This window comes from Vombatus ursinus, unplaced genomic scaffold, assembly GCF_900497805.2.
Source record: "Vombatus ursinus unplaced genomic scaffold, bare-nosed wombat genome assembly UNPS02012319.1, whole genome shotgun sequence".
Taxonomy (NCBI): Eukaryota; Metazoa; Chordata; class Mammalia; order Diprotodontia; family Vombatidae; genus Vombatus; species Vombatus ursinus.
In genome coordinates this window covers 3295980-3319781 of record NW_020952097.1, presented here as the reverse complement: position 1 = coordinate 3319781, position 23802 = coordinate 3295980, and the positions used below count along the sequence as shown (strand labels likewise).

The window sequence follows — 23802 nt, the reverse complement described above, 5'->3', positions numbered from 1 at the left end:
TACAAGGGTAGATAAAATGGTAAACATCTTCAAAAGGTCTGGAAAAATGCATAAGGAGTTAAGACCATCCTGTCCTATATGAAAAGCTGTAAATTTGATAAATATTTGATTTAGTTAGGAGTATCCTTAGACATTGTTAACAAATCTTTAAAGTGCTCAAAATGAGGTGAGACAAAAAAGAAGCAAAAATGCTTATGGAGGCTAAAACCACAAACAGGTTACACACACAAAGTTGTGCCAAAATGCTTAATAGGTTTAGGTGAATTGATCATTAGGCAAATTGGCATTAGGCTAATTAGTTTCAGGCAAAATGGCTTCAGGTACATTGATCTGATAGGCTGAGGTAAGACTTGGGAGGGAACATATGGTAACATAGAGAATATGGTTTTAGGCAAACTCATTATTAGGCTACTTGGCTTTAAGCAAATTGATCAGCTTTCCTAACAACTTAGTTGTTGGTGGGTGGGAACAGAAGATAGAATCTGAGGAGGAAAAAAAGAAAACAGCCTAAATATCTCCTATTACTGAACTAAATCATAGGACACTGTTTTTCTACCTTTCTAGTACCTTAAATGCCTCATGGAATGAAGGAAGAGATCTTACTGCTAAGGAGAGGGAGGAAGACATTGAATTTCCTTTCTGAATGTCTTTCTTGGCCTACAACAATAAATGAGGCTCACAAAGGTGCAGAACTGGGAGGGTCATCTGATACAAAGTTAAGTAACTGTGACATGTGTTGTCACTACTACTGATACCTTCAAATACAAACTGCCAAAGCAGTTAAATGAACTTCATCTAATACAACAGAATAACACACACAAACAAAAAATTAAACAGGATAAACTGCTGTCATCATGATGTTATTGAAAAGTGTCACATCTTTCTCCCTGTGGCCATGTACAAGGATAAAAGATAAAGAACTACCTAAGGAGGAAAGCTACCTAACTGAAGCCTGGAAATTGGTTAACAAATGTCCTCTAAAATACTGTGTTTAGTTAGATATAGTGTTTCTCTAAAGTCACCTAATTTACCTTAGTTAATCAAGGTTTTTCAAAATATAAAATAATGCTGAAATTCATGCTGAAAAAATGTGAGAAACTTTCATGAATATGAAGCCTGTAGTTCAAATTCATCTGTCAGCCAGCACCATACAATCACTGAGTGGGAGAAAACATCAATCACGTATGACACATGTAGTGTTTGAGGAGTTAAAATACCCTCTTACATGAGCCAAGATTACCAGGACATGAATCCTCTAAGTTCAGTTTATGTGGCAGACACCATCCAGTCGCAGCATACTTAAATCACATAGGCAATATTTTGAGAAGCAAAAGGACCTTCTCTATAAGAGCTTAATTTGCAAAGTGAACGTTATTACTAAAAGTACATCACAGAATTTTCTTCTCCAGAAAACTTTTCTAATAGTGAATAAGACTGAAGTGCTGGATAAAGACTTGATCACTATCATTATTATTATAAAAGTTTTGTGGTTCTTTTACAACCATATGATTTGTTGCCAATGTGACTTTTCTGATGCCCAGTAATGGAAGAATGTATACTGAAGGCTGTCCCACAAAGGTGTCTTCCTTCACAAGGTATCTCCAGAGTGAATTCTCTGGTGTCTAATGAGGTAAGACTTCAAAATAAAAGTTTTCTCACATTTTATGCATTCATAAGGTTTCTCTCCAGAGTGGATTCTCTGATGCTGAATAAGGTTGGAAGATGCACTAAAAGTTTTTCCACACTGATTACACTCATAAGGTTTTTCTCCAGTATGAATTCTCTGGTGTGTGATGAGGCTTGAACTCTGGCTGAAAGCTTTCCCACATTCATTACACACATAAGGTTTTTCTCCAGTGTGAATTCTCTGGTGGTGAATAAGGGATGTTCGGTCACTACAGGCTTTTCCACATTCATTACACTGATATGGTTTCTCTCCAGTGTGAATTCTCTGGTGTCTAAAAAGGCAAGATTTTAGAATGAAGGCCTTTCCACATTCATTACACTCATAGGGCTTTTCCCCTGTATGAATTTTCTGATGTTTAATTAGGATTGAACTCTGGCTGAAGCATTTTCCACATTCATTACACAGATAAGGTTTCTCTCCAGTGTGAATTCTCTGATGATGAATAAGGGATGTTCGATCACTACAGGCTTTTCCACATTCATTACACTGGTAGGGTTTCTCACCAGTGTGAAATCGCTTATGCTGGATAAGGTTTCCTTCCTGGCTGAAGGCTTTCCCACATTCAGTACACTCATAGGGTTTCTCGCCAGTGTGAAGTCTTTGATGAAGAATAAAGGCAGTGCTTCGAGTGAAGGCTTTCCCACATTCAGTACACTCAAATGGTTTCTCACCTGTGTGAAGTCTCTGATGTCGAATAAGGTTTCCCTTCAAACTGAAAGCACTTCCACATTCATTACACTCAAATGGTCTCTCTCCAGTGTGAAGTCTCTGGTGTCGAATAAGGTTTCCTTTCAAGCTAAAAGCTTTCCCACATTCTGTACACTGATAGGGTTTCTCTAAAGTGGGGATTTTATGGTTTTGAATAAGGGATAACTGTGTGTTAAAGGTATTTCCACATTCATTAAATTCATAGGGTTTTTCCCCATTAAGCACTTTCTCCTTCTTGATAAGGATTGATGTTTGGTTGAAAGTTTCTTCATTGGCATCATACCCACCGGGTTCCTCTCTGGTATGAATTCTCTGAAGTTCAATGAGGTTTGAATTCTGAGTAAATGCTTTCCAATATACTTTAGCTTTATAGGGCTTTTCTTCTGTTTGTTCTTTCTGATATGTAATTAGTTCTGAATTTTGTTCAAATATTTGGCCCATTTCATCACATTGCTGGGGTCTCCATTCTGAATAAACTCTTTGATACCTTACAGGAGTCATACTCAAACTGAGACTTTTCCCAAATTCACTACATTCCTGACCTCTTTCCAATATGAGGGGTTTTTGATGGACCACTGGCACTGGCCTGAAGCCTCTCTTCTGGGAAAGGAATGTCCTTAGGTTCCTCCCTGCAGGAGATCTCCACATTTCCTTTAATGTGTCCTCATTTTCAACAGCTTCTCCAAATGTGGGTCCTTGAGGCACAAGTCCTCTGAGTCTATGCAATATCAGATTTTGGCAATTCATCTCGTCAGAAATTTCTTGCTTTGGAGACAAATCCTCACTCTCAGTCTGGGTTTCACAATCTGAAACAGTGAACACAAAATATAAATATTATCTGCTTTATTCTAAGACTAAGGACATTTTGTGGGGCATAAATAAGACAATTACATAACAATCTTCTAGAGGGACATGCTACTGACAAATTTCAAGCTAGCTTCACAGAATGGAGAGGTAGAATTAGAGATGTATAAATAAGACCATCTAGGGGCTGGTTTATCTTAGATATTTTGTGAACAAGATATTCTCATCACAGTGTTTTAATATAAACACACCTACCTGACACTCAACAAATACATATTAATTGAATTGAACTGAAGATTTACTAGAGACATGAGGCTAAAAGAGGATAGAAAACCAAACTTCAGACAAGGACAGGTCTAGAACTATAGTCAAGACCATATGATAGCTAGAGTGGTATATGTATATCTGTGTTAAGAATAACTTATTTGGGAATGTCCAAAAGGCAATTGAGGAATTAGGCTTCCATAGTTTTTGTTTTCTGCTTTTTTTTCTATTAATTTATTTTGATTTATCAATAATCACTTCCATATGCTTTTGAGTTTAAAATTTTTCTCCCCCTTCCTCCCCAAGACGGCACATAATCTGATACAGGCTATACATTTACATTCATATTAAACATATTTTCATATTAGTGATGTTGTAAGTAGAAATTAAAACCAATAGGAAGAACCATAAGAAAGAAGAAACAAAACTCAACAGAAGAGAAAAAAATAACAATTTGGCTTCCATAGTTCTTTCTTTGGGTGTGGATAGCATTTTCCATCACAAGGCCTCTGGAGATGTCTTAGATCCTTGTATTGCCAGGAAGGGTTAAGTTTATCAATATTAGTCATCACACAATGTGGCTGTTATTGTGTACAACGTTCTCTTGGTTCTGCTCACTTCACTCAGCATCAGTAGGCTTCCATAGTTTGAGAGGCTGACAATGACCATGGAATTTTCCTGCCCTTCCCCCGATCCCACTTCTATCAGTCATCCTCATCTCCTACTCACAGAAACAAATCACAGAAATTTACCTGGTAATAGGACACATCAGTCTAGAACAAATAGAGCTTAGGAGGCCATGAGGGGAGAATGGAAGAAATGACATCAAATTTAAATTTGCCTCCTTGTAATTTCTACCTATTGCTCCTGCTTCTTCTTTCTGGGGTCAAACAGAACTAGTCTCATCTTTTCTCTACACAAAAGCCCTTCAAATACTTGAAGACAGTTATCACGGCCCCCTTAAGTCTTCTCTTCTCTAGGCTAAACATCCCCAATTACTTCAGCTGATCTATGTATGTGGTGGACTCATGGCCTCTCTGATCATCATTCTCTTAGTTCTCACAATCTGTAACTTTCACCCCACCTAAGCTGCCTACAGAGGGCAGTCACATCTTAGACCTCAGAATCTCCCCTAGTTGTGTCATTTCCATGACCTGAACTCTGAAACTCTCCTCTCTTTATCATAATCTTTATCATTCCATCCTCTTTTGTCTCATTCTTCTAAAACCTGTTCTTTGTTTTCATTGTGACTTGAGGTCCCTCTAGTTCTTCCTGTTCTACCAGTCCATCACCCCTACCCTGGCCTTATTTCTTTTATGCTCAGTCTTGACCCAGTAAGTTAATTAGTTTCACTATGTATTCTCATCTAAGTTTAATATTTCTTGTCCTGCCCTTCACATCGTGCTAATCCTCAACTCTGAGCCACTTCCAACAGCTGCTTTTTCTGCTTTTACTCTTGAGCTATTACATGCTGCTGAATGATGTCATGAAACCATGCTGACTGGGTCCCACCGCAGACTGATGTTATTTAATCTCAACTGCTCTTCTCTGCTACGTGGCAATCTTTATATTTTTCCTTGATTGAATCTCTATTCTGTTACCCAAAGCAGGTGTTTGAAACCTTTTCCTTTTTTAAGTCTACAGTACTACCTCCTGAACCTCCTCCTCTCAACAGATGACTCTGCCTACCACTTTATTGATAAAAATGAAGGTCATTCACAGTATGAGATCCCTTCTTTTCCCTTACTCCATCTTTACCTCACCTCCTATGCACAAAATCTAAGGAAGAAGTGGAATTTTTCCTTATATTGGCTAACCTCTGCCTACCTATAGCCTTGATTTCAATTACTCCTGTCTTCTTCAGGAGTTTGCCCCATCAATTACTCCCTTACTTTCATCTTCAATTTCTCCCTCACTCCTTTGCCCACAAATATAATGAGCTCTCCCATTCTTATTAAAAACAAAAAAGAAACTCTTCACATACCATCACTCTCAAGTTAATCACCTTATATTTTATAACCCTTTCACTGCCAAACTAATAATGTTGTCTATACTCACTGCCTCCACTTCACCATTTGTTTCTTAAGCCCTTTCAATATGGCCACTGACCATACCACTAAAATTACTCTTTAAAAGTTACCACTGATTCTTTGTTCTTTAAAATATTGATGACTTTTGTTCTTATATCACAACCCTGCAAGCCTTCCCTTGTAACAAAGATTTAAAAAAGGGGGAAGGACAACTTAATAAAACCAACCAATATGTCACCTTGAACTAAAGTTATATGCAATATTCTACTGCCTCTGCAATGAAGGGAGGGAGGTGCATTTTTTACTCTTCTCTGGGGTTAAATTTAATTAATCAATTGTGTTAACTTCTTGGATCATAGAATTTGCAGGTCTGAAAGGACCTTAGAAACCATCTAGTCCAGACCATCCCCAAACAAGAATTCCTTCTACAACATTCCCAACAAATTATCATCCAAACCTCTGCTTGAAAACCTCCTGTGAGGGGCAACCACATATCTTCTGGGGTAGCCCATTATACTTTTGGAGAGCTCTAATCATTAGAAAGGTTTTCTCACACCAAGCCTCAGTGGGTCTCTTTACAGCTTCCACACATTATTCCTAATACTGTTCTCTGGGATTAAACAAAACAAGTCTAATTTCTTCTATATAACCCCTTCAAATACTTGAAGACTATTATCTCTCCACCAAGTCTTCTCTTTTCCAAGAAAAATATCTCCTAGTTCCTTCAACTGATCCTCAAAAGGTATATCTTTAGTCTTCTCTTCATCCTAGTCACTCCTTTCAAAGAGGATATACTCCAGTTTGTCTATGTCCTTCCTAAAATGTGGTGTTTATGACTGAACACAATATTCCAGAAGTAGTCTGACTACTGTAGAGAGTATGGCAGGACTATTTATGTCCCTTATCTACTAACTGTGGTTTCTGAAACTGTTGACTGACCATCCCCTTTCCCTCTGTATACCACTTCCTCCCTCAATTTCTGTAATACCATTCTCTCTTGTATTTCCTAATACTTTCTGAGCATCTTTGTTGGATCTTCATTAATTTCTTTAAAATGAATATCAAAGGATTAATTTGTTCTCGTTCTCTCTGTCTCTCTCTCTGTCTCTCTCTCTCTTCCCCTCTCCTTCTTTCCCCTCTTATATTCCTATAGGTTCAATTATCTCTATGCAGATAACTCTTAACTCTACATACAGTTTTAATACTTCAGGCCTACATCACCAACTATGCAAATTCTTTCCTTGCAGCTGCTAGCCAGAGCCATACAGGCTCAAAGTACTTAGACAAATCCACAAATCCATGTTTCTTCTAGGATATTCCTGACCCTGGAGGGTCATGAGGAGAAGAGGGTAAGGGAATAACAATGATGCTGTTAAACTTTTTATGCCTGGGATGACATAGCAAGTAAAGGGTTCCCAAAAATATGAGATTATCTTAGAAGTGTAAATGAGCAGGGATTGGATGACAGTCCTGTTGTGGATTTTACCCACAAAGAGCATGCTTTCTATCGTGCAGGGATTTATGGACTACATCTTTTTGCCAAGGCAATCTGCCATTTAATGTCCTGTATATCCAATAACTATGTACAGCACATTGTTGAGCATATAGAAGACATGTGGTAAATATGTGTTCAATGACTGAATGAAAGAAAGGTTCTCACTCACCTAAGCAGTCACCTCTTAGGACTTTTTTCTCTTCAGCTCCTTGTGTGTCCAGGACCCATGGCTCTTCCCCTCGTTCCAGTTGAGATATCACATCAGGCTTAGTCACTTGAAATCCTGCTCATGGAGAAGTAAACTGGACCTGGTGGATTGTCCTGCATACACAGACCTTTCCCAAATTCATTCTCAGCCTCTGGGTATACAGAGGCTAGCTAAGATGTCAAAGGCAGTGTACGTGGAGATTATGACAAGAACTTGAGCACCCTTTGGAAGGATCTTAAGAATCTGTCCCTCTGAGAATTCATGGGGTGTAAGTATATTGCTGATGTGAGCCCAAAAGAACAATTAGCTTATGTGTCCTCTCCATGCTAGCTGGACAGGAAATTTACACCTCTGGGGATGTCCACATCAGACTCTGGTAAGCGTCCTGGGCCAAGGGCAGGGTAGAGTTTCTTACAAGAAGTTTAGAGAAGGGAGAAGGTGCAGATTAAGGAAAAGCTCAAGGAAACTACCCACTTCTACTATATCCATCAGGCGTGTTTCTTGGTATGAGGAACAGAAATACTGTATCTCTCAGCCTGGACTAGAAACTCAAATGAATTCTCCAGACTGTTAAATATTTAATGGGGTCTATTTTGTTTTAAAACAGATAATACTAATAATAAGTTTACTAATTAACGGTTTTCATTTGAAAATTTTTGGCAATCACTTATAAAAATTATGAAATATATAGGGTGGTTTAAAGATGTAACTTCAATATATTAATATGAGTCAACTATCAGGTATTTTCTGTATGTCTGAAACTCCAGAATGTGGTTAGTTTTAATTTATAAGTAAAAGATAAATGAAATGTAACTATTAGGGAACCATGAGAAATTAATAGTTTTTAAGCCTTAAGATGTTGTTAGTGAAATTTTGCTATCTGAGACAAAAACTCTTGGGACCATAGTTTACTATTGTTTTGAGTTTTGACTACAGGAATGGTTGTCTGAATTGTCATGAAACCAATAGCAGAAAATGGCATAAGGTGCAGTTCAGCTGTCTGTCCCTGGGAAAAGTTGAGGGGATGACCTTGGTATGGCCTAAGGATCCTATTGACTTAGTTGTCCCATTGTACCATTTCCTTTCAGAACAGGAAATTTCTTCATCTGATTAATCCTGATCCTGGCCTTTGATATGCTGTGACTACATGACTGGCTGTCAGATATGACTGATGTCTGGAATCGAATCAGAGCTAAGGGAATCCCCCCCCCCCATGGTATATGTCAAGTCAATCTGTGCTCTTGAAAGGACAAACCTTGACACTGTTATAACTATAGCCCTCCTTTTCCTTTCATAGCAAATTTCTATAATCTGGGCAAGTGAGCAGTAGAAGTTTTGTAATTACAATATTAAATCTACTAATTAATAGACTGATGCTGGAACATCTCTGAATTGTGAAGTATGAAAGTATGAAAAAATCTTATAATTTTAATCTGTATTTGTGGTCAAATTATAATATAGGAATGACATCCTCTTAAAGGGGGAAGTTAGACAAAGTAATAAGACAAAGATATAATGGAAAAGTTTCCTATTAATTGGAATAGTAAAATTTGAGAAAGTAACAAGATAAGACTGTTTTCTTTAAGAACTATATACATATGTATATGACTGGCTTCCAAATGTATCTAGTATGGAAATTTAGACTTTGAGTATGTTTTAGTAATAAGGTCTCAAAATTGGAGTAAGATTTTTACATATAAAATTGTATTTATAATTGTAAAGAAAGTGAAATTGTTTCCTCATTTTAAAGTATCTGTCTGATAATTTTAAAAGACAGAAGAATTAATTTTACAGTTAGAACCTCATGAATTTTTTTTTTCAAGCTATTTCGATTTGTAGAAAAGACAGATCTGAGTCCTAGGAAAGCCTTACCCAGTGAAACAATGTTGCCATAATTCTCCAGCATCACATCCCTGTAGAGATTCCTCTGATCAGGGCCCAAAAGATGCCACTCCTCCTGGGTGAGATTCACAGCTACATCCACGAATGTCACAAGGGCCTGAAATAAGAGATTCCTGCTGCAGCCCAAGAGAAGTTTCCAAGGTTTAGCACTAATGACAGGTGGAGAACCTTAAGCAAGAGGAACATCTGATGGCATGTAGGTTCAGTAGCAGTGTGTATGTGATTATGAAAGTATGATGAGAAAGGACTATTGAAATAGTACAGGCAGTGGCAAAGAATTGGAAATTAAGGGGATACCCATCAATTGGGAAATAGTTGAACAAGTTGTGGTATATGATTGTGTTGGAATACTATTGTAGTATGAGAAATGACGAGCAGGATGCTCTCAGAAAAACCTGGAAAAACTTACATGAACTGATGCAAAGTGAAGCGAGCAGAACCAGTAGAACATTGTACACAGCAATGGCAATATTGTATAATGATGAACTGTGAATGACTTAATTTTCTTAGCAATACAATAATCCAACATAATTCCAAAAGAATTATGAGGAAAAGAACTTTTTTTAACTTTGTTTTTCTTGTGTTCTTTTTTGGTTTGTGTTTTCTTTCACAACATGGCTAATATAGAAATATGTTTTGCATGACTACACATCTATAACGTATATTAAATTGCTTGCCTTCTCAAGAAAGAAGGGGAGGAAGAAAGGAGGGAGAGAATTTGGAACTCAATTTAAAAACCAATGTCAATGACTAATGTGGAAATATGTTTAACATGATTGCACATATATAACCTATAACAGACTGCTTGCTGTCTTGGGGAGGGAGGAAAATTTGGAACTCAAAATCTTATAAAAAATGAGTGTTAAAAAGTATCTTTACATGTAATTGGAAAAAAATAAAATACTATTAAAAAACCAATATTAAAAATTGTTTTTACATGTTATTGGAAAAAAGGTATTAAAAAGAAGTAGTACAGGCAGGCAGTGAGGAGGTATGTATACGTGCTTCTGCATGTGTGCTGATTATAGGCAATGGTACATATATGTATAGGTGAATAAGTATCTACATACATGTTAATTATGGAAAGAAGTGTGATATAATATGAATAAATATTTGCTTGAATGTATATTAATCATAGGGAAGTGTATGTGAAACCCTGAGTAAAAGTGGTGTTTGCATGTATGTTAATTATAGGGACAGGGGAACTCCCTTGCTCAGATGAGGTCTGAGATGCAGCAGTGATGGGTTGCTGGAGAGAAAGAGCTCACCTTTGGCTCAGCTGGCATAAACTTGGATGCCATCATCTGACCTCAGCTCTCCTCTAGGTGTTCAGCAGGAACTCTCACTGAAGGGAGAAAAAGGAGAGAGGTAGAGAGGAGTTCTGTTTTACAATTCCCCAGTCCTCCCCTCAAGAGGTTACAAGGTGAGTTATTGACTTGACAGCTGTCAGTTTTACTTGATGATTGTCAGTTTTAACTAAGCATTCTAACTGTGATAGACTATGCACCAATTCTGAGTCTGACATACTACACATGCCTACTGTGGGTCTGCCTAATTGTAAGCACCCTGAACTGGATCTAAGATACAGAGTTAGGGGGAATACATAAGGAATGTTTGGAGGAAAATAAGTATACTAGTTTGGTGAGAGTGAGAAGTTCAAGTCCATTTTGGACCTATTCTACATGGGAGGCCCTTAATAAATACTGATTTGATCCCCTGCATTCACCTCATCTCATCTCATCCCTCTGCCACCACTTGAGTATAGGCCTTCATTATCACTTGCCCCTAGACTATTAAACAGATCCTTCCAGGTCCAATCAATCCTTTATAATACTGCTAGAATAATTTTACTTATGTGTAGACTTGGACATGTCACTCCTCTGCTCAAAAATCTTTAGTGGCTCCCTACTGCTTGCCAAATAAAGTTCAAATTTCTTTGCAAGGCAGTCAAGGCCCTACATAAATTGATGCCACTCTACCTTTCCAGCCTTCTTAGATTACACTGTTTCATATCTCTTATGGTCCAGTCAAACTGAAGTGCTCTCTGTCCACCCTGAATATGCATTCTTTCTCTGGGGTGCGGTCCTTAATGTCCTGCCCTTCACATATGATAAAGTTAAGTGAGACATGGAATTTCATGTGAAGGACAGCACAACCCTCCTCCTTCCCAACATCCCTACTACTGTTCAGTACACCACCACCCAATGCCCCAGGCTCACAACCCAAGTGTCACCCCCAACTCCTGACTATGTTTCACTCCTGTTTCCCACATGCAAGCTGCTATCAAGGCCTGTCAATTTCACCTTTGCAGCATCTCTCAAATATGCTTCCTTCTCTCCTCTGACACAGCCATCCCTCTAGTGCAGGCCCTCATCACCTCATACTTGGACCACTGCAATAGCCTGCTGGGCAGCTATGTGGCATAGTGGATAGAATACTGCACTTGGAGACAAGAACTCTCCTTGAGTTCAAATCTAGCTTCAAGACACTTACTAGCTATGTGACCCTGGGCAAGTCACTTAACCCTGTTTGCCTCAGTTTCCTCATCTGTGGAAAGGGAAATGGCAAATCACTCCAGTACCTTTGCCAAGAAAACTCCAAATGGGGTCACGAAGAGTCAGACACAATTGAACAACATCTGAACACAATAGCCTGCTGATGGGTGTGCCTGCCTCAAGTCTCTTTCCTTTCCAATCCCTCCTCCATTCAGCTACTAAAGTGATTTTCATAAAGGGTAGGTTTGACCATGTCATGTCACACCACAGCCCTGGACTCACTTACAGGATCCTCTAGACAAAATCTTTTGTTTGGTGTTCAAAGCCCTTCGTAACTTAGACTCCAACCCCACCTTGCCCTTTCCAGTCTTCTTACACCTTATATAACTCCTCCCCATCCATACTCTTCAATCCAGTGACACTGGCTTCCTTGCTGTTCTTCAACAAGACTCCAGGCTCCAGGACATGGGCCAATTGTCATGCCTAGAATGCTCTCCCTCCTCACCTTTACCTCCTGGCTTCTTTCAAGCCCTAACTAAAATACCTATAGCATACTTTCTCTCTCATTAGATTGTGAACTCTTAAAGGGAAGGGAATTTCTTTTGCCTTTCTTTGTATCCCAGCATTTAGCATAGTGCCTGGCATATATAAAAACTTACTGACTGACTGGCTGAATTGCAGAATTTGTGGAAAGGAGTAAGGTGTAAGGTAGAAAGGGGCCAGGTTGCAAAGGGTTTTAAGTGCCAGATGATTTTATATTTGATCCTGGAAGTAAAAGAGAGTCATTGGAGTTTATTAAATGGAAGTGGGGGTGGCTTGTGTGTGTGACCTGTTCAGACCTGACCATCAGGAAAACCACTTTGACAGCTGAGTAAAAAATAGACTAGATTGGGAAGAGACCAACCAGAAAGCACTTGCCATAGTCCAAGTGAGAGGTGAAGAGATTCCAAACTAGAGTAGTGGCTATATGAATGAAGAGGATACACATGTGAGAAATGATACAAAGGTAGAGATGAAAAAATATGGCACATAGAGACTGGATATGTAGGGTAAGTATAAGTAAGGAGTTGAAGATAACACCAAGGTAGTGAGTCTGGATGACTGGAAGGATGGTAATACCATCAACAGTAATAAGAAAGTTGGAAAAAGGGCAAGTTTTGGGGAAAAGATACTATGCTCTGTTTTGGACATGCTGAGCATGAGATGCCTATAGGACATTTGAGATGTCCAAAAGATAGATGGTGGAAGACAGGAATTCAGGAGAGAGATTAGGGTTGGAATTAGGAATCATTTGCATAGATGTAGTAATTGAATCTACAATAGCTGATAAAACCACTAAGCATGATAGTATAAAGAAAAAAGAGAGGACCCAGGACAGAGTTCTGAGGGACAAAATTAGTGGGCATAAAATGGATGCAGATCTATCAAAAAGACTCAAAGAGAGTGAGTGGTCATGAGGCTATTTAACATTATAGCCATTCAGTATTAAAGATCTGTGTCTGTGTACTGCTTTGGATGCATCCCACAAATTTTGAAATGTAGTATCTGTGTATTATCATTTGATAATGATTTGAGGTAACTCACTACTGTTTCTTTAATTACTTATTTGATTATTTAATACTATTCAGCTTTCATGTGGGTCTATACCTTTTTATTTTTATTTCCCACTAACCTGACTGTCTAAATCTGTGATTTTTTTCTAATTACCTGTTTTCCCATGTGGACCAGTGAACAATCAATTTCTGGGTGATTTACACGTACAGTAGAAAAGACTTGTTTTTTCCCTTTGAGTTTTCTTCAATTAGAGATATCCTGAGGCAGTGAATAAAGTACTGGACATGAAGTTCAAGACTGGGTTCAACTTCTGCTGCTGACATAAACTAGCTGTGTGACCTTAGGGTCAGGGTAGATATGTTACAAACCAGAAGTTCTCACATAGGAAATACAATCTAAAGAGGAAATCACAGATCCATTGATTCACTTATATCATACTATTCATTAATATTAAGTTTGCAATACTCTAAAGTCTATAGATCTTTTCCAGTCAAATTATTGTCTAGTCACACCTACCTGATCTTATATTTATGAAGGAAGTTTCTGAATCCAAGTATAAGACTTTATGTTTATATTGATTAAAATCCATCTAAGAACCAGGCCTACTTTCTAGCATTTCTGGATCTTTTTGGATCCTGTCATCCAATACATTAATTAAATCTCCAAGTTTTGTAAAATTTTGCAAATCTGGGAAGTAGTGCCATTTATGCTTTTATTCAAGTCACTGATGAAAAATGTTAAATACTAGGGGCCAAGCTCAGAACTTGGGACTCTCCACTGAGAGCTCCTCCCTAGATGATACTGAATAACTGTTAATAATTACCATTGGGATTTAGTTATAGGTCTAAATCCATCTAACTATTATTGTCCAGTGAAATTTCTACATCTTTCCCACAAAACAGCCCCAAACCTTTTGTCAAATAAATTATAGGAAACTCTATCTCCCCTCCTGCATACTTCCCTATTACTGCCCAGGCAACTGCCATCCTCCAAGTCACCCAGTCTCTCAACTTAGGTGTCCTCCTTGACTCCCTACTCTTTCACCACTGACATCCAATCTGTTGCCAAGGACTGTCAATTTTACCTTTGCAGCATCTCTCAAATATATCTTCTTTTCCCCTATGACACTGCCACCGCCTTAGTGCAAGCCTTCATCATCTCATGCCTGAACTACTGTAATAACCTACTGGCTGATCTGCCTGCCCCAAATCTCTCCTCACTCAAGTCCATTCTTCATTTGGCTGTCAAAGTAGTCTTCCTAAAGAGTAGGTATGACCATAAGACTATTCAATAAACTTCAGAGGCTCCTTATTGCTTCCAGGATCAAATATAAAACCATCTGTTGGTGTTTAAAAGACCTTCAGAACCTGGCCCCTTCCTTTCTAGTTGTCTTATACCTGATTCCCCTCCACAGTGATACTGACCTTGCTGTTCCTCCCACAAGACACTCCATCTCCTAACTGTCTTTTCATTGGCTGGAACTTTGTTTGAAATGTTCTCCCCCTCCTCACCAAGTTTCAGCTAAAATTTCACCTTCTGCAGTAAGTCTTTTCCAGTCTCCTTTAATGTTCACATTTTCTGAGAGATTATCTCCAGTTTATCCTGTACATATCTTGTTTGTACATAGTTGTTTGCATGTTGTCTCCTCTTTTAGATTGTAAGTTCTTGAAGACAGAGACTTTTACCCTTCTTTATACCCCCACCGCTGAGCATGGTGTCTGGGACATGGTATGCTTGTTGACATGATTTGTATCATTGCCCTGATCTACTACTTTTCTTTTGTAAGAAAATGAAATGAGATTAGCTGTTCTTGATGGAGGATGCTTCCTTTACTCGATATTTTCTAGCCATCCTTGTTAATAACTCATTCCAGGATTTTGTCAGGAAATTGAAAAGATGCTTATGGGTTTATAGTGTGCAGATTCTATATGTTTCAGCTTTAAAATAAAAAAAAATCAGGGCAAAATCTGTCCTTTATTAGCTCAGCACCTCTCCTATTCTCCATTATCTTTCTGAGAATATCACTGATAGCAGTTCTGTTACCACATCTACCGATTCTGTTAGTATCTGGAATATAGTTTGTCTGGTCCTGGTGACCTGAAACGAGTGCAAATAACTATTCTCTTTCTACTTATCTTGGATTTCAAATCCCTATTATCCATGTTATTCTGATTTTTTCATTTTACACAAATCTTTCTTCTTGGCAGAGAAAACAGAATTAAGCATGAGCTAGTTCTATCATCAGTTACTTTTCTATCCATTGTGAACAACAGTTCTATTACTTCTGTAATTCTCTCTGTTCCTCTACATGACAGAGCTCAAAACAAAACATAAAACAAAAAAATGCTTTTGTTGTTCTTAGTATCACATGCTAGCGTCGGCAATTTCTAAGAGTCAGATCTCCTAACTCAATTTTTATAGGATCATGCCAGGGGTTTATATTCATCCTTCATCATCTGGCCTTGCTTTTACTTTCTGTATATGTCTTTAGAAAAATTAAATTAATTTGTTGTTGTCTTTTTTTTTTTTTTAAGGGAAGGCTCATATGGGGGGAGGGGGCATATACACATCTATAGATGTGGAAACAAAAGACACCAAAAAAAAAGCAAAGTTAAAAAAATTAACAAAGCAAACCTAAGTTGCTTTAAGTTCCTGCCTACCCACTCTGGTTACCAGGATATTGGTGGAGGTGTGAGTTAACCTCTTACCTCCCATAACCCTGGTCTGGTGGTACAGACCTAGACAGTAGGGGCAACTCTAGCTTCCCAGGAACACTGAATGAGGGCCCAGCTATCAGCTCTTGGAGCTCCAGACAAGAGCTTTTTAGATCCTGAGACCTTGGAGAGTTGCCTTTCTACTTCTAGCCTGGGGCTATTAGCTGTTTTTATCCTCTGGACTGCTTTTGAGCCATTCTGAGAAATGTTTCTCCCAGTGGGTATTCAAATACAATTTTAGTAAAAAGGATTATTTGTTTAAATGCCATCTCAGAGTGATCTATTGCTCCTGATGCAGAATACTGACGCTGACACAAAATCTTTTTGCATTTTCAGAATTTTCTTCTTGAGAGCTTCCCATGCCTCATAGCATGACTGTCCTAAATCTGCTGTCCCCAAATCTATCCTGCAGGTTAGCCTATTACCAGCTTGCTTTCTTCTTCTCTATCACAAATGGAACGGTTATTTCCTCCCAAAGTTCCTGTCATTTCTACCCCAATAACCAATTCCTTTTCGTTGATAAGAACTGGGTCCAGAAACTAAATTCCTTGCATTGTTTCTTCCGCCTTTGAAAGGATGAAATTATCACTCAGGCAAACCTTTAAGGAAGCCAGCTGCTCTGCTTTGCAAAAAGAGAGAACTCTAGCAAATGTTAGGATCATTGAAGCTCCATTACTCTACTGTCTCTCCGCACCCCCAACCCCCATCACTACTCAATCCCTTCATGCCAAACTAGCCAGCTCTTTCCTGAGACTTATTAATTTCTTCTTTTTTGTCTTGGTAGTCTATAACATAGGATGGTGTTGCTTTTTCTGTCTCTCGATTATCACTCGAATGCTCCCTGCCTGTTTCTCTCCTTTAGTTCCTGGATCTTGTTCCTATAACTGTATTTCCCGAATATACAAACTAACTTTGTCTCTACCTCCCCTACCCCTTGGCTTTTATCGATCCTGTTTCTTCTGAATAAAGTATACTCTTTTTCAAACCCATATTCCTGCCATAGGTCTCATCTGACAAATACAAGTGAAAATGAAAAGGCTAAATTTGCTTCCTTTCATTAGGATATCTAGTTCACCTTATCTGAGGAGGACCTGTAGAGGATCTTCACCTATTTTGTGTCATAGACACCTTTGGTAGTCAGTCTGAAGAAGTCTACATTTTTGGAATAATGTTTTTAAATGCATAAAATAAAATATATAGGATTAAAAAGGAAGCCAATTATACTGAAATGCAGTGATTAACACAGTGAAAAAAACAAGTTCACCTATTTCAAGTTATGAACAGAGAAAAACAACCAGGATGCACCTGATTAAGTCAGATAAGGGTCTTGTGGCTGTACCATGTAAGGATTCATTGAAGGAAACTGGTGATGTTTAACCTGGAGAAGAAATGACTAAGAAGCTATCATATGATCCTAAATATTGAAAAGACTGGATTAGATTTGTTCTGCTTAGCCCCTGAGTGCAGAACTAGGAGTCATGGCTAGAGTTTCAAAGGGGCTGATTTAGGCTTGATGTCCTAACAATTAAGAGCTCTCCAAAACGGAACAGGTAGCTTCAGGAGTCTCAGTCTCTCCTTCATAAAGTAGAATGACATCACTTGTACTGCCTGTCCCCTAAGGCTGTTGTGAAGAAAATCTGACTTTGTACACCTTAATGTACTTCAGAAATGAAAGATAGTAGTACTATGGTTATTTGGGCAATGAGGGAGCAGAGAGAAGGGATAAAAAACTATGAAAGCTCTAGCCTTAAGCTCTGTTCACCTCCAAGACTAGCAATTAAGGACAGGTAACTCTTTTGCAGTTAAATAGATGAGTCAACATACAGGTCAGACCCATACATTGATTCTGGCAAAGTGTTCCATGAATTGACTTTAAAGTTGTCCAAGGTGGGACTTGAGCCCTGATCTCCCCAACTCTCAGTCCAGCCCTCTTTCTATTAAGCCTCTCACAACAGTGATGGGAGAGTTCAATTATCCAGGTTCCTGCAGCAAAAGCAGAGAAGTTAATCATTGCTTGGCTTGCCTTAGTGATAATTTCATTCTTCAAAAGGTGAAAGAACTAATACAGTGAAATTCCATTTGGGATCTGATTCTCACCAATGAGCAGGAACTAGATGTTGAGTTGAAAATGATATGAATGTTGGGGCAACTAGGTGGCGCAGTGGATAAAGCACCAGTCCTGGAGTCAGGAGGACCTGAGTTCAAATCCAGCCTCAGACACATGATAGGATAGGATGTGTGATCCTGGACAAGTCACTTAACCCTGATTGCCTTGCAAAAAAAAAAGAAAATAATAGGAATGTTGAGGGAAGTAACTATTTCTCTTTTAGATGATATGTGAGTGAGGAAGCTGGGAATGTCTGACATGCAACCTAGAGTTTTTAGGGAGGACAGAATCCAAAGAATTAAAAAAAAAGTATGAGTAGGATTCTGTGGACTAAAATTTATCAGGGAAGTAAGCCTAGGAGGGATGGGAAGAGGATTTCAAGAACGAAACATTGAGCATACAAAGACACAAACAATTCTGAGCAGAGGAAATGAATCAGCCTTTTAAAAAGATTGATGAGAGGGGCAGCTAGGTGGTGTAGTGGATACAGCACCAGATCTGGAGTCAGGAGGACCTGAGTTCAAATCCGGCCTCAGACCAAACACTTGACACTTACTAGCTGTGTGACCCTGGGCAAGTCACTTAACCCCAACTGCCTAAAAACAAAAACAAAACAAAACAAAAAAAAAGATTGATGAGAATGCAAAAGAAACTCATCAACCAACATTTTCAAGACATGACCAGAAGATGGAAGTAAAGGCAGAGAGAGGAGAAAAGACAGTTAAGGACAGAATATTGGGGAACGTGAAAATTAAGCAGTCGGTAAGAGGAAAAGAAAAAACATTTATTAAGTCAACTATATAAAAGGTTTACCCTTCTTGTCTGACCCTACTGGTAACTATGTGTCCTTTTTTTTTTCTTAAATGAGCAGATGAGGCTTCCAAAGTATTTACAAAGGGTATTCCCAAAGAATACCCTTTCTACCTTTTTTGTGCATATTTTCATCCTAGTGTCCCCTATACTCAGCTTGCCTTTGCTCTGGAAATAGGTACTGGCAACTGAGGATCCTTTGCTTTCCTCTCCCCACTCTCACCAGTCCAAAAGACTGAATTGGTATACATCTGGGGTGAACCTTAGGTATTCATATTCACAAAGAATTAAATTCACATTCAAATGAGACAACAACCAAAATAGGAATTATAATATCAGAGACTACACAGAAATGGTACCTTAAGTCTGAATGCAGATAGAAGCATACTTTTTTTTTAACTTTATTTTTCTTGGGTTTTTTTGATCTATGTTTTCTTTCAAAACATGACTAATATCCAGATATGTTTTGCATGATTGCACATGTATCACCTATATCATATCGCTTGATTTCTTAATAAGAGGGAAGTGGAAGGAGGGGGGAGAATTAGGAAGTTAAAAATTTTAAAAACAAATGTGAAAATTTTTTTATACGTAATTGGAAAGAAGAATAAATTACATGGAAAAAAAAAGAAATGGTACCTTAAAAAATGTGACACAGAGGAAGGAAATTGAACAAGATGAAAACCCTGAAGTCAACTGTACAGAGAGGGAAAAAATGTCAAAGGACCCCTGTTCTTCTGCTCAGGCAGGTAAGGAAGGGAAACTCAATCCAGTGAGGAAGTAGCTAAACAGAATCAGATGATTTGTTCTCAGTAGTCACACTGTTAATATCCAACTTCTTGGTGTTGAAAGGATCTAAGTAGTTCTAAAACAATAAAAATAGCCTTTTATTTCATTTGAAAAGAGATCTGACAACGAGGTACAGTAAATTTGTATGCAATGAATGAATGTAAGTTCTCTCTCACTCACCTGAGCAGTCACCTTCTCATGCCCTCTCCCTTCAGAAGCTTCCTTTGTGTCCACATTTCCAGGACCCACAGTTCTTCTCTTCACTATTGCTGGGCGCTCACACCAGGTTGTAACATTTAAAATCCTGCTTGTGGGAAAGACAACAGGATCTCTGGTGGTTTGTCCTAGGTATCCAGGGCTCAGTCCTAGCCCCTGGGTCTTCAGGGGACAGAGAGGATGAGAAGAGCATCATATTAGGAAGGTTGAGGGAAGTCCTGAGCATCTTTTGTTTGGGGTTTCAGGACTATATTCCTAGTATCCTTCAATAACTTTTCCTCCCTTAAAGTCCATGCAATCTGGTTATATATTATGCTCTTTCTGTCCTTGTGACCATCATTTCCACAGAGGTTGTAGCCAAGGCTCTGACCAGATTAAAATGTAATTGGGAAATAATTAACAAAATAAAAACAATATGATGTAGATAATGTTAATTTGTGGTTTTCTAAGTCAATATGTGGGCAGTAGGGACCTCTTTCTTTTTTGAATTTGATACCACTGCTCTACAGTCACTCTATTCACTCTTCCAACTTCCTTAATGACTTTAAACTGGCTTATAGCATTCCTCTTTATTCTAATCCTAGTTTTTATCCCTGGAAACCTCAGTATGCATTTTAACAACTCCTCTAATACCATAAACACATAATTCCTTTACCTATGGGGCTCTAAATTTCTTCTTCACCCTTATGCAGCCATATGCTGGCATAATCATACCCTAGAGAGTTACCTCAGAACTGCACCTCTAAGACCTTAGACTTTGAAATTCTATTCTCAAGTCATAACCTCTAATTCTTCCATCTCTTCATCTCTCTTACTCACAATAACCCTATTCTTCATCTCATTGTGATCTTTAGTCTCTTTACAATCTTTTTATCTCTCTCACTTCACTTAACTCCAAATCCAGCCTTGACTGCAGCCTTAGTGATTCACTAGCCACCGTTTTAGAATTTTCCACCCTAAATGAACCTCCACAGTTCTGAACCTAATCCCCAACTCTACGTAATTCCCATCATCCGATTTCACTTACTCACTCAATAAGCATTTAGGAAAAGTTTACTATGCTATGGACAGTAGCTACAGACATCGTGTTATGTGCAAATTTCTCTGTTCTTGCTCCAAGGGCACCAGACACTGCTGGAGGAAGTCACACAATTCCACTGATTCAGCTACTGTACATTTACAGGTCATAATCTCAGCTGCGGTTTCATTGCGCCTCTGTAATCCTCCTATCTGAAACCTTTTCCTCTCTCAAGTACCCCAAACCCAACCTCAGCCCCGAGTCAGACAGATCAATGACCTCCAACTTCAAATCAACTGCCCTCTTCTGCTTCTCGGCATCCTCCCCCTTTCTTTCTCCTCTCTGGAGATGTCACTATTTCTGACCAGAGCTAATCCATCTCCCTTTACCCATCTCCAGGCTCGCATGCCCTGCCTCTTGTGCGTCTTTACGGACGACCTCATGGGTGTGTTGAAAGGGCAGCACTTGGTCAACGATAAAGTTGGACGGGGGCTCCTATGAGTACAACGTAAGGGCCAGACTCGAGGAATGACACCTGGCATTCAAGGCCCTCCGATGTGGGGCCACCCTCCCTGTCCAGTCACATTCCTTCACTAGGATAAGAGGAAGAGCGCTCACCTCTAACCTCACGCCTGGAGACTGTGGGAAAGGGGAGCGGACCCGAGAGGCGGCGGGGCTGGGGCTCAGACTCCGCTCCGAGGCCCCGCAGACAGGGGACAAGGAGGTACCGGCCACTAACTGAACCCGTAGGGTCCGGACCCGGAAACCCCTCCTCATCGGTGAAGCCGGACCCCCCCCCCCGGCCCGGAAGTAACGCTTCGATTCCCACCCCCACCGTGAGATCCGCCCAATCCAAGCCCCGGCCTGGCCCAGAGCCGCTCTAGGCCTTGCGGAGGACCAGCGAGCTCTCTCTAGTCGCCCGACGTTTCCTTCCGGCCGTGGGAACAAAAACGGCTCCTTGCCCAGTCCCGCCCCTCCCCTGTCTCCGCCCCCCCTCCCAGTGACAGGACGCCGAGCCGATCGGCCGAGGGCGAGCCTGCGGCCGCTGAGCTGTCGGTGCCGGGGAAAGAGGTCCCCGCCCCCGGCCAGTCACCTCCAGCTCGCAGCTCCGGGCGCCCGCTGCGTGGCGGCTTGTGATCAGGGTTCGGAAGGTGAGTCCTCCCAGCCACTGGGTCCCTTCCACCCCCTGCGTCCCCTCCCCCCACCCTCACAGGGTCCCCGCCCCCTCCTCCTCACCGTCTTCCACGGGGTCTCCGCCCCCTCCCCTCCTCCATTGAGTCCCCGCCCCCTTTTCTCTTCCTCCTCCTCCTCCTCCTCCCTCCCCTAGATCCCCGCCCCTCCCCCTCCTCCACTGGGTCACTTATCCCCTTTCGCACCCGACCCCGGTCCATGGGGTCTTCTTTCCCTTCTTTACCCTCTCCCAGCCATGGGGTCCCCTCCCCACAGTTCCCTCCTGCAGGGTCTCCTTTCAGTCCCCTTTTCGCACCATGAGACAGTCACTGCTAAAGGGGACTAAGCGTAGTGTCCCTGTGACAACCTCAGTCTTAAGGGTCCCCTCCAGAATATTAAAATACTCCCCTCTCCCCAATGCCCCTTACCCCAACAACATGCTATTGTGGATGAGTAACTTTTATTTTTAATAATTGAATATGGTCGGAAGTTGTAATACACAGGATCAACTTTATCTTTCATTACCAATGACGCCAATTACAGATTCCGTTATTAGAACGTCATTAAATTAAAATTCCATTAATAATAAAAGTCGCTGATTGCAAAGTGTAGTTAATGGCAGATAGGTTAGTGGGCTGTTCAGATCAAATCAGCGTCTTGAATAATGAAATAAAAGAGAATTATGTAACCAAAGTTAAACAGAAATCAGGAAGTTGGCCGTGCTGATCTGGGTAGGACATAAATTGAAGTCCAAATTGAAATGTGTGAAAAATGTCTGGGCTGCTAAAGATATTTCACGCAGCATATGTTAAGGAAAGCTGCTAGTTTTCCGACATTCTTTCTCGCAAAATCGAGGCTCGTGATGTTTGAGTTGCCAGGAGAGCTAGCAGCTTGACGCACTATTGATGCATAGTTAGTTTGTCATGAAGCCCAGGCTTTGAAATAGGATGTTTCCCAGTGCATTTCTCAATCACCAGGGAAAGGTTGTGTTGTAATATGATGTCAACATTTGGAAACTTACAACATTTGGAATGAAGCAGGTTCGTTCTTTTTTTGTTTTTCAATCCATCACCACTCCTTGATCCTTTGAAAAGAGCTGAGAGAACTGACATAATGATGATGCGGTTGCAGATGCTTCAGTATCTGATGAGTGACGATGGTATTAGAAGCTTTTCGGCATCATTCTTCCCTTGTCTGTATAATCAGTCAATAAAAACCAAATAAATGGCATTGTCCTCCATTTGTATTAGGGAAACAAGTTTGCTTTGGAATGAATGGAAGAACCCCTAAAAGTATATCCCAGAAGTAAGAACTAAATTTTACATTTTTAGTTTTCATTCCTTATGAAAATTATGATGTTGTGGCTTATTAATATCATATGGCTTGTTTGCTAAGATATGAACATGTAATATCTGTGTTGTAGTTTTGGCTTAAAAAACCAATTAAAGGTATAGGTTGCTATTTCTGTATTAATGCCAGCTTTCAATATCTGTTCATAATCAAAATACCAGAGTCAAAGAGCTTTCGTTTTTGTTGTTGTTGTTGCAATTTTAAAGCATATTATGAGCTTGCAACAGATTGTTGTAATGAAATATAATACAGTGAATAACAGAATAATTATTATTAGGTATCGTTCTTCAAACAAAATTATAACAGCGTTTAAATTTTATTTTGTCATATGTATTCATGGCATCTTGACATAGTTATTTTAAATAATGCCACAGTGGAAGAGAGAATTTACTTAATTTGAAAAAAAAATCCCATTCTGTTGCTTTTCACAGTTTCTGGACAAAAAAAATAAAATTATTAAATAATCACAATTGTATTAAAA

At 39.5% G+C, this 23802-nt stretch overlaps 2 protein-coding genes across 2 annotated transcripts in view; one reads left to right on the top strand and one right to left on the bottom strand.

Annotated features, from left to right (window-relative positions):
- Positions 1–1493: 1493 nt before the first annotated feature.
- Positions 1494–21602, bottom strand: LOC114039800 (zinc finger protein 383-like). Its single transcript, XM_027857676.1, has 7 exons — positions 21420–21602; positions 19748–19945; positions 19418–19643; positions 10367–10443; positions 9069–9195; positions 7158–7271; positions 1494–3201 (listed from the first exon to the last, which is right to left on the bottom strand). The coding sequence occupies exons 4-7, from the start codon at positions 10400–10402 to the stop codon at positions 1589–1591; spliced, it is 1890 nt and encodes a 629-aa protein (XP_027713477.1). The 5' UTR covers positions 10403–10443; positions 19418–19643; positions 19748–19945; positions 21420–21602; the 3' UTR covers positions 1494–1588.
- A 254-nt stretch (positions 21603–21856) lies between these two features.
- LOC114039899 (zinc finger protein 883-like) overlaps positions 21857–23802 on the top strand; it is a 29241-nt gene continuing 27295 nt past the window's right edge. The window contains exon 1 of the mRNA XM_027857818.1: positions 21857–21952. The gene's annotated coding sequence lies outside the window, so the exon portion shown is untranslated. The remainder of the gene's footprint in view (positions 21953–23802) is intronic.

Bases quoted from the DNA above. Each gene is read 5' to 3' on its own strand.
- LOC114039800 (XM_027857676.1), bottom strand. From the start codon at position 10,402: ATGATGGCATCCAAGTTTATGCCAGCTGAGCCAAAG. The intron at 9,196-10,366 runs GTGAGCTCTTTC...CTCTTATTTCAG, and splicing joins TTATGCCAGCTGAGCCAAAG to GCCCTTGTGACATTCGTGGA. The intron at 3,202-7,157 runs GTGAGTGAGAAC...TCACTGTTTCAG, and splicing joins CCTAAGAGGTGACTGCTTAG to ATTGTGAAACCCAGACTGAG.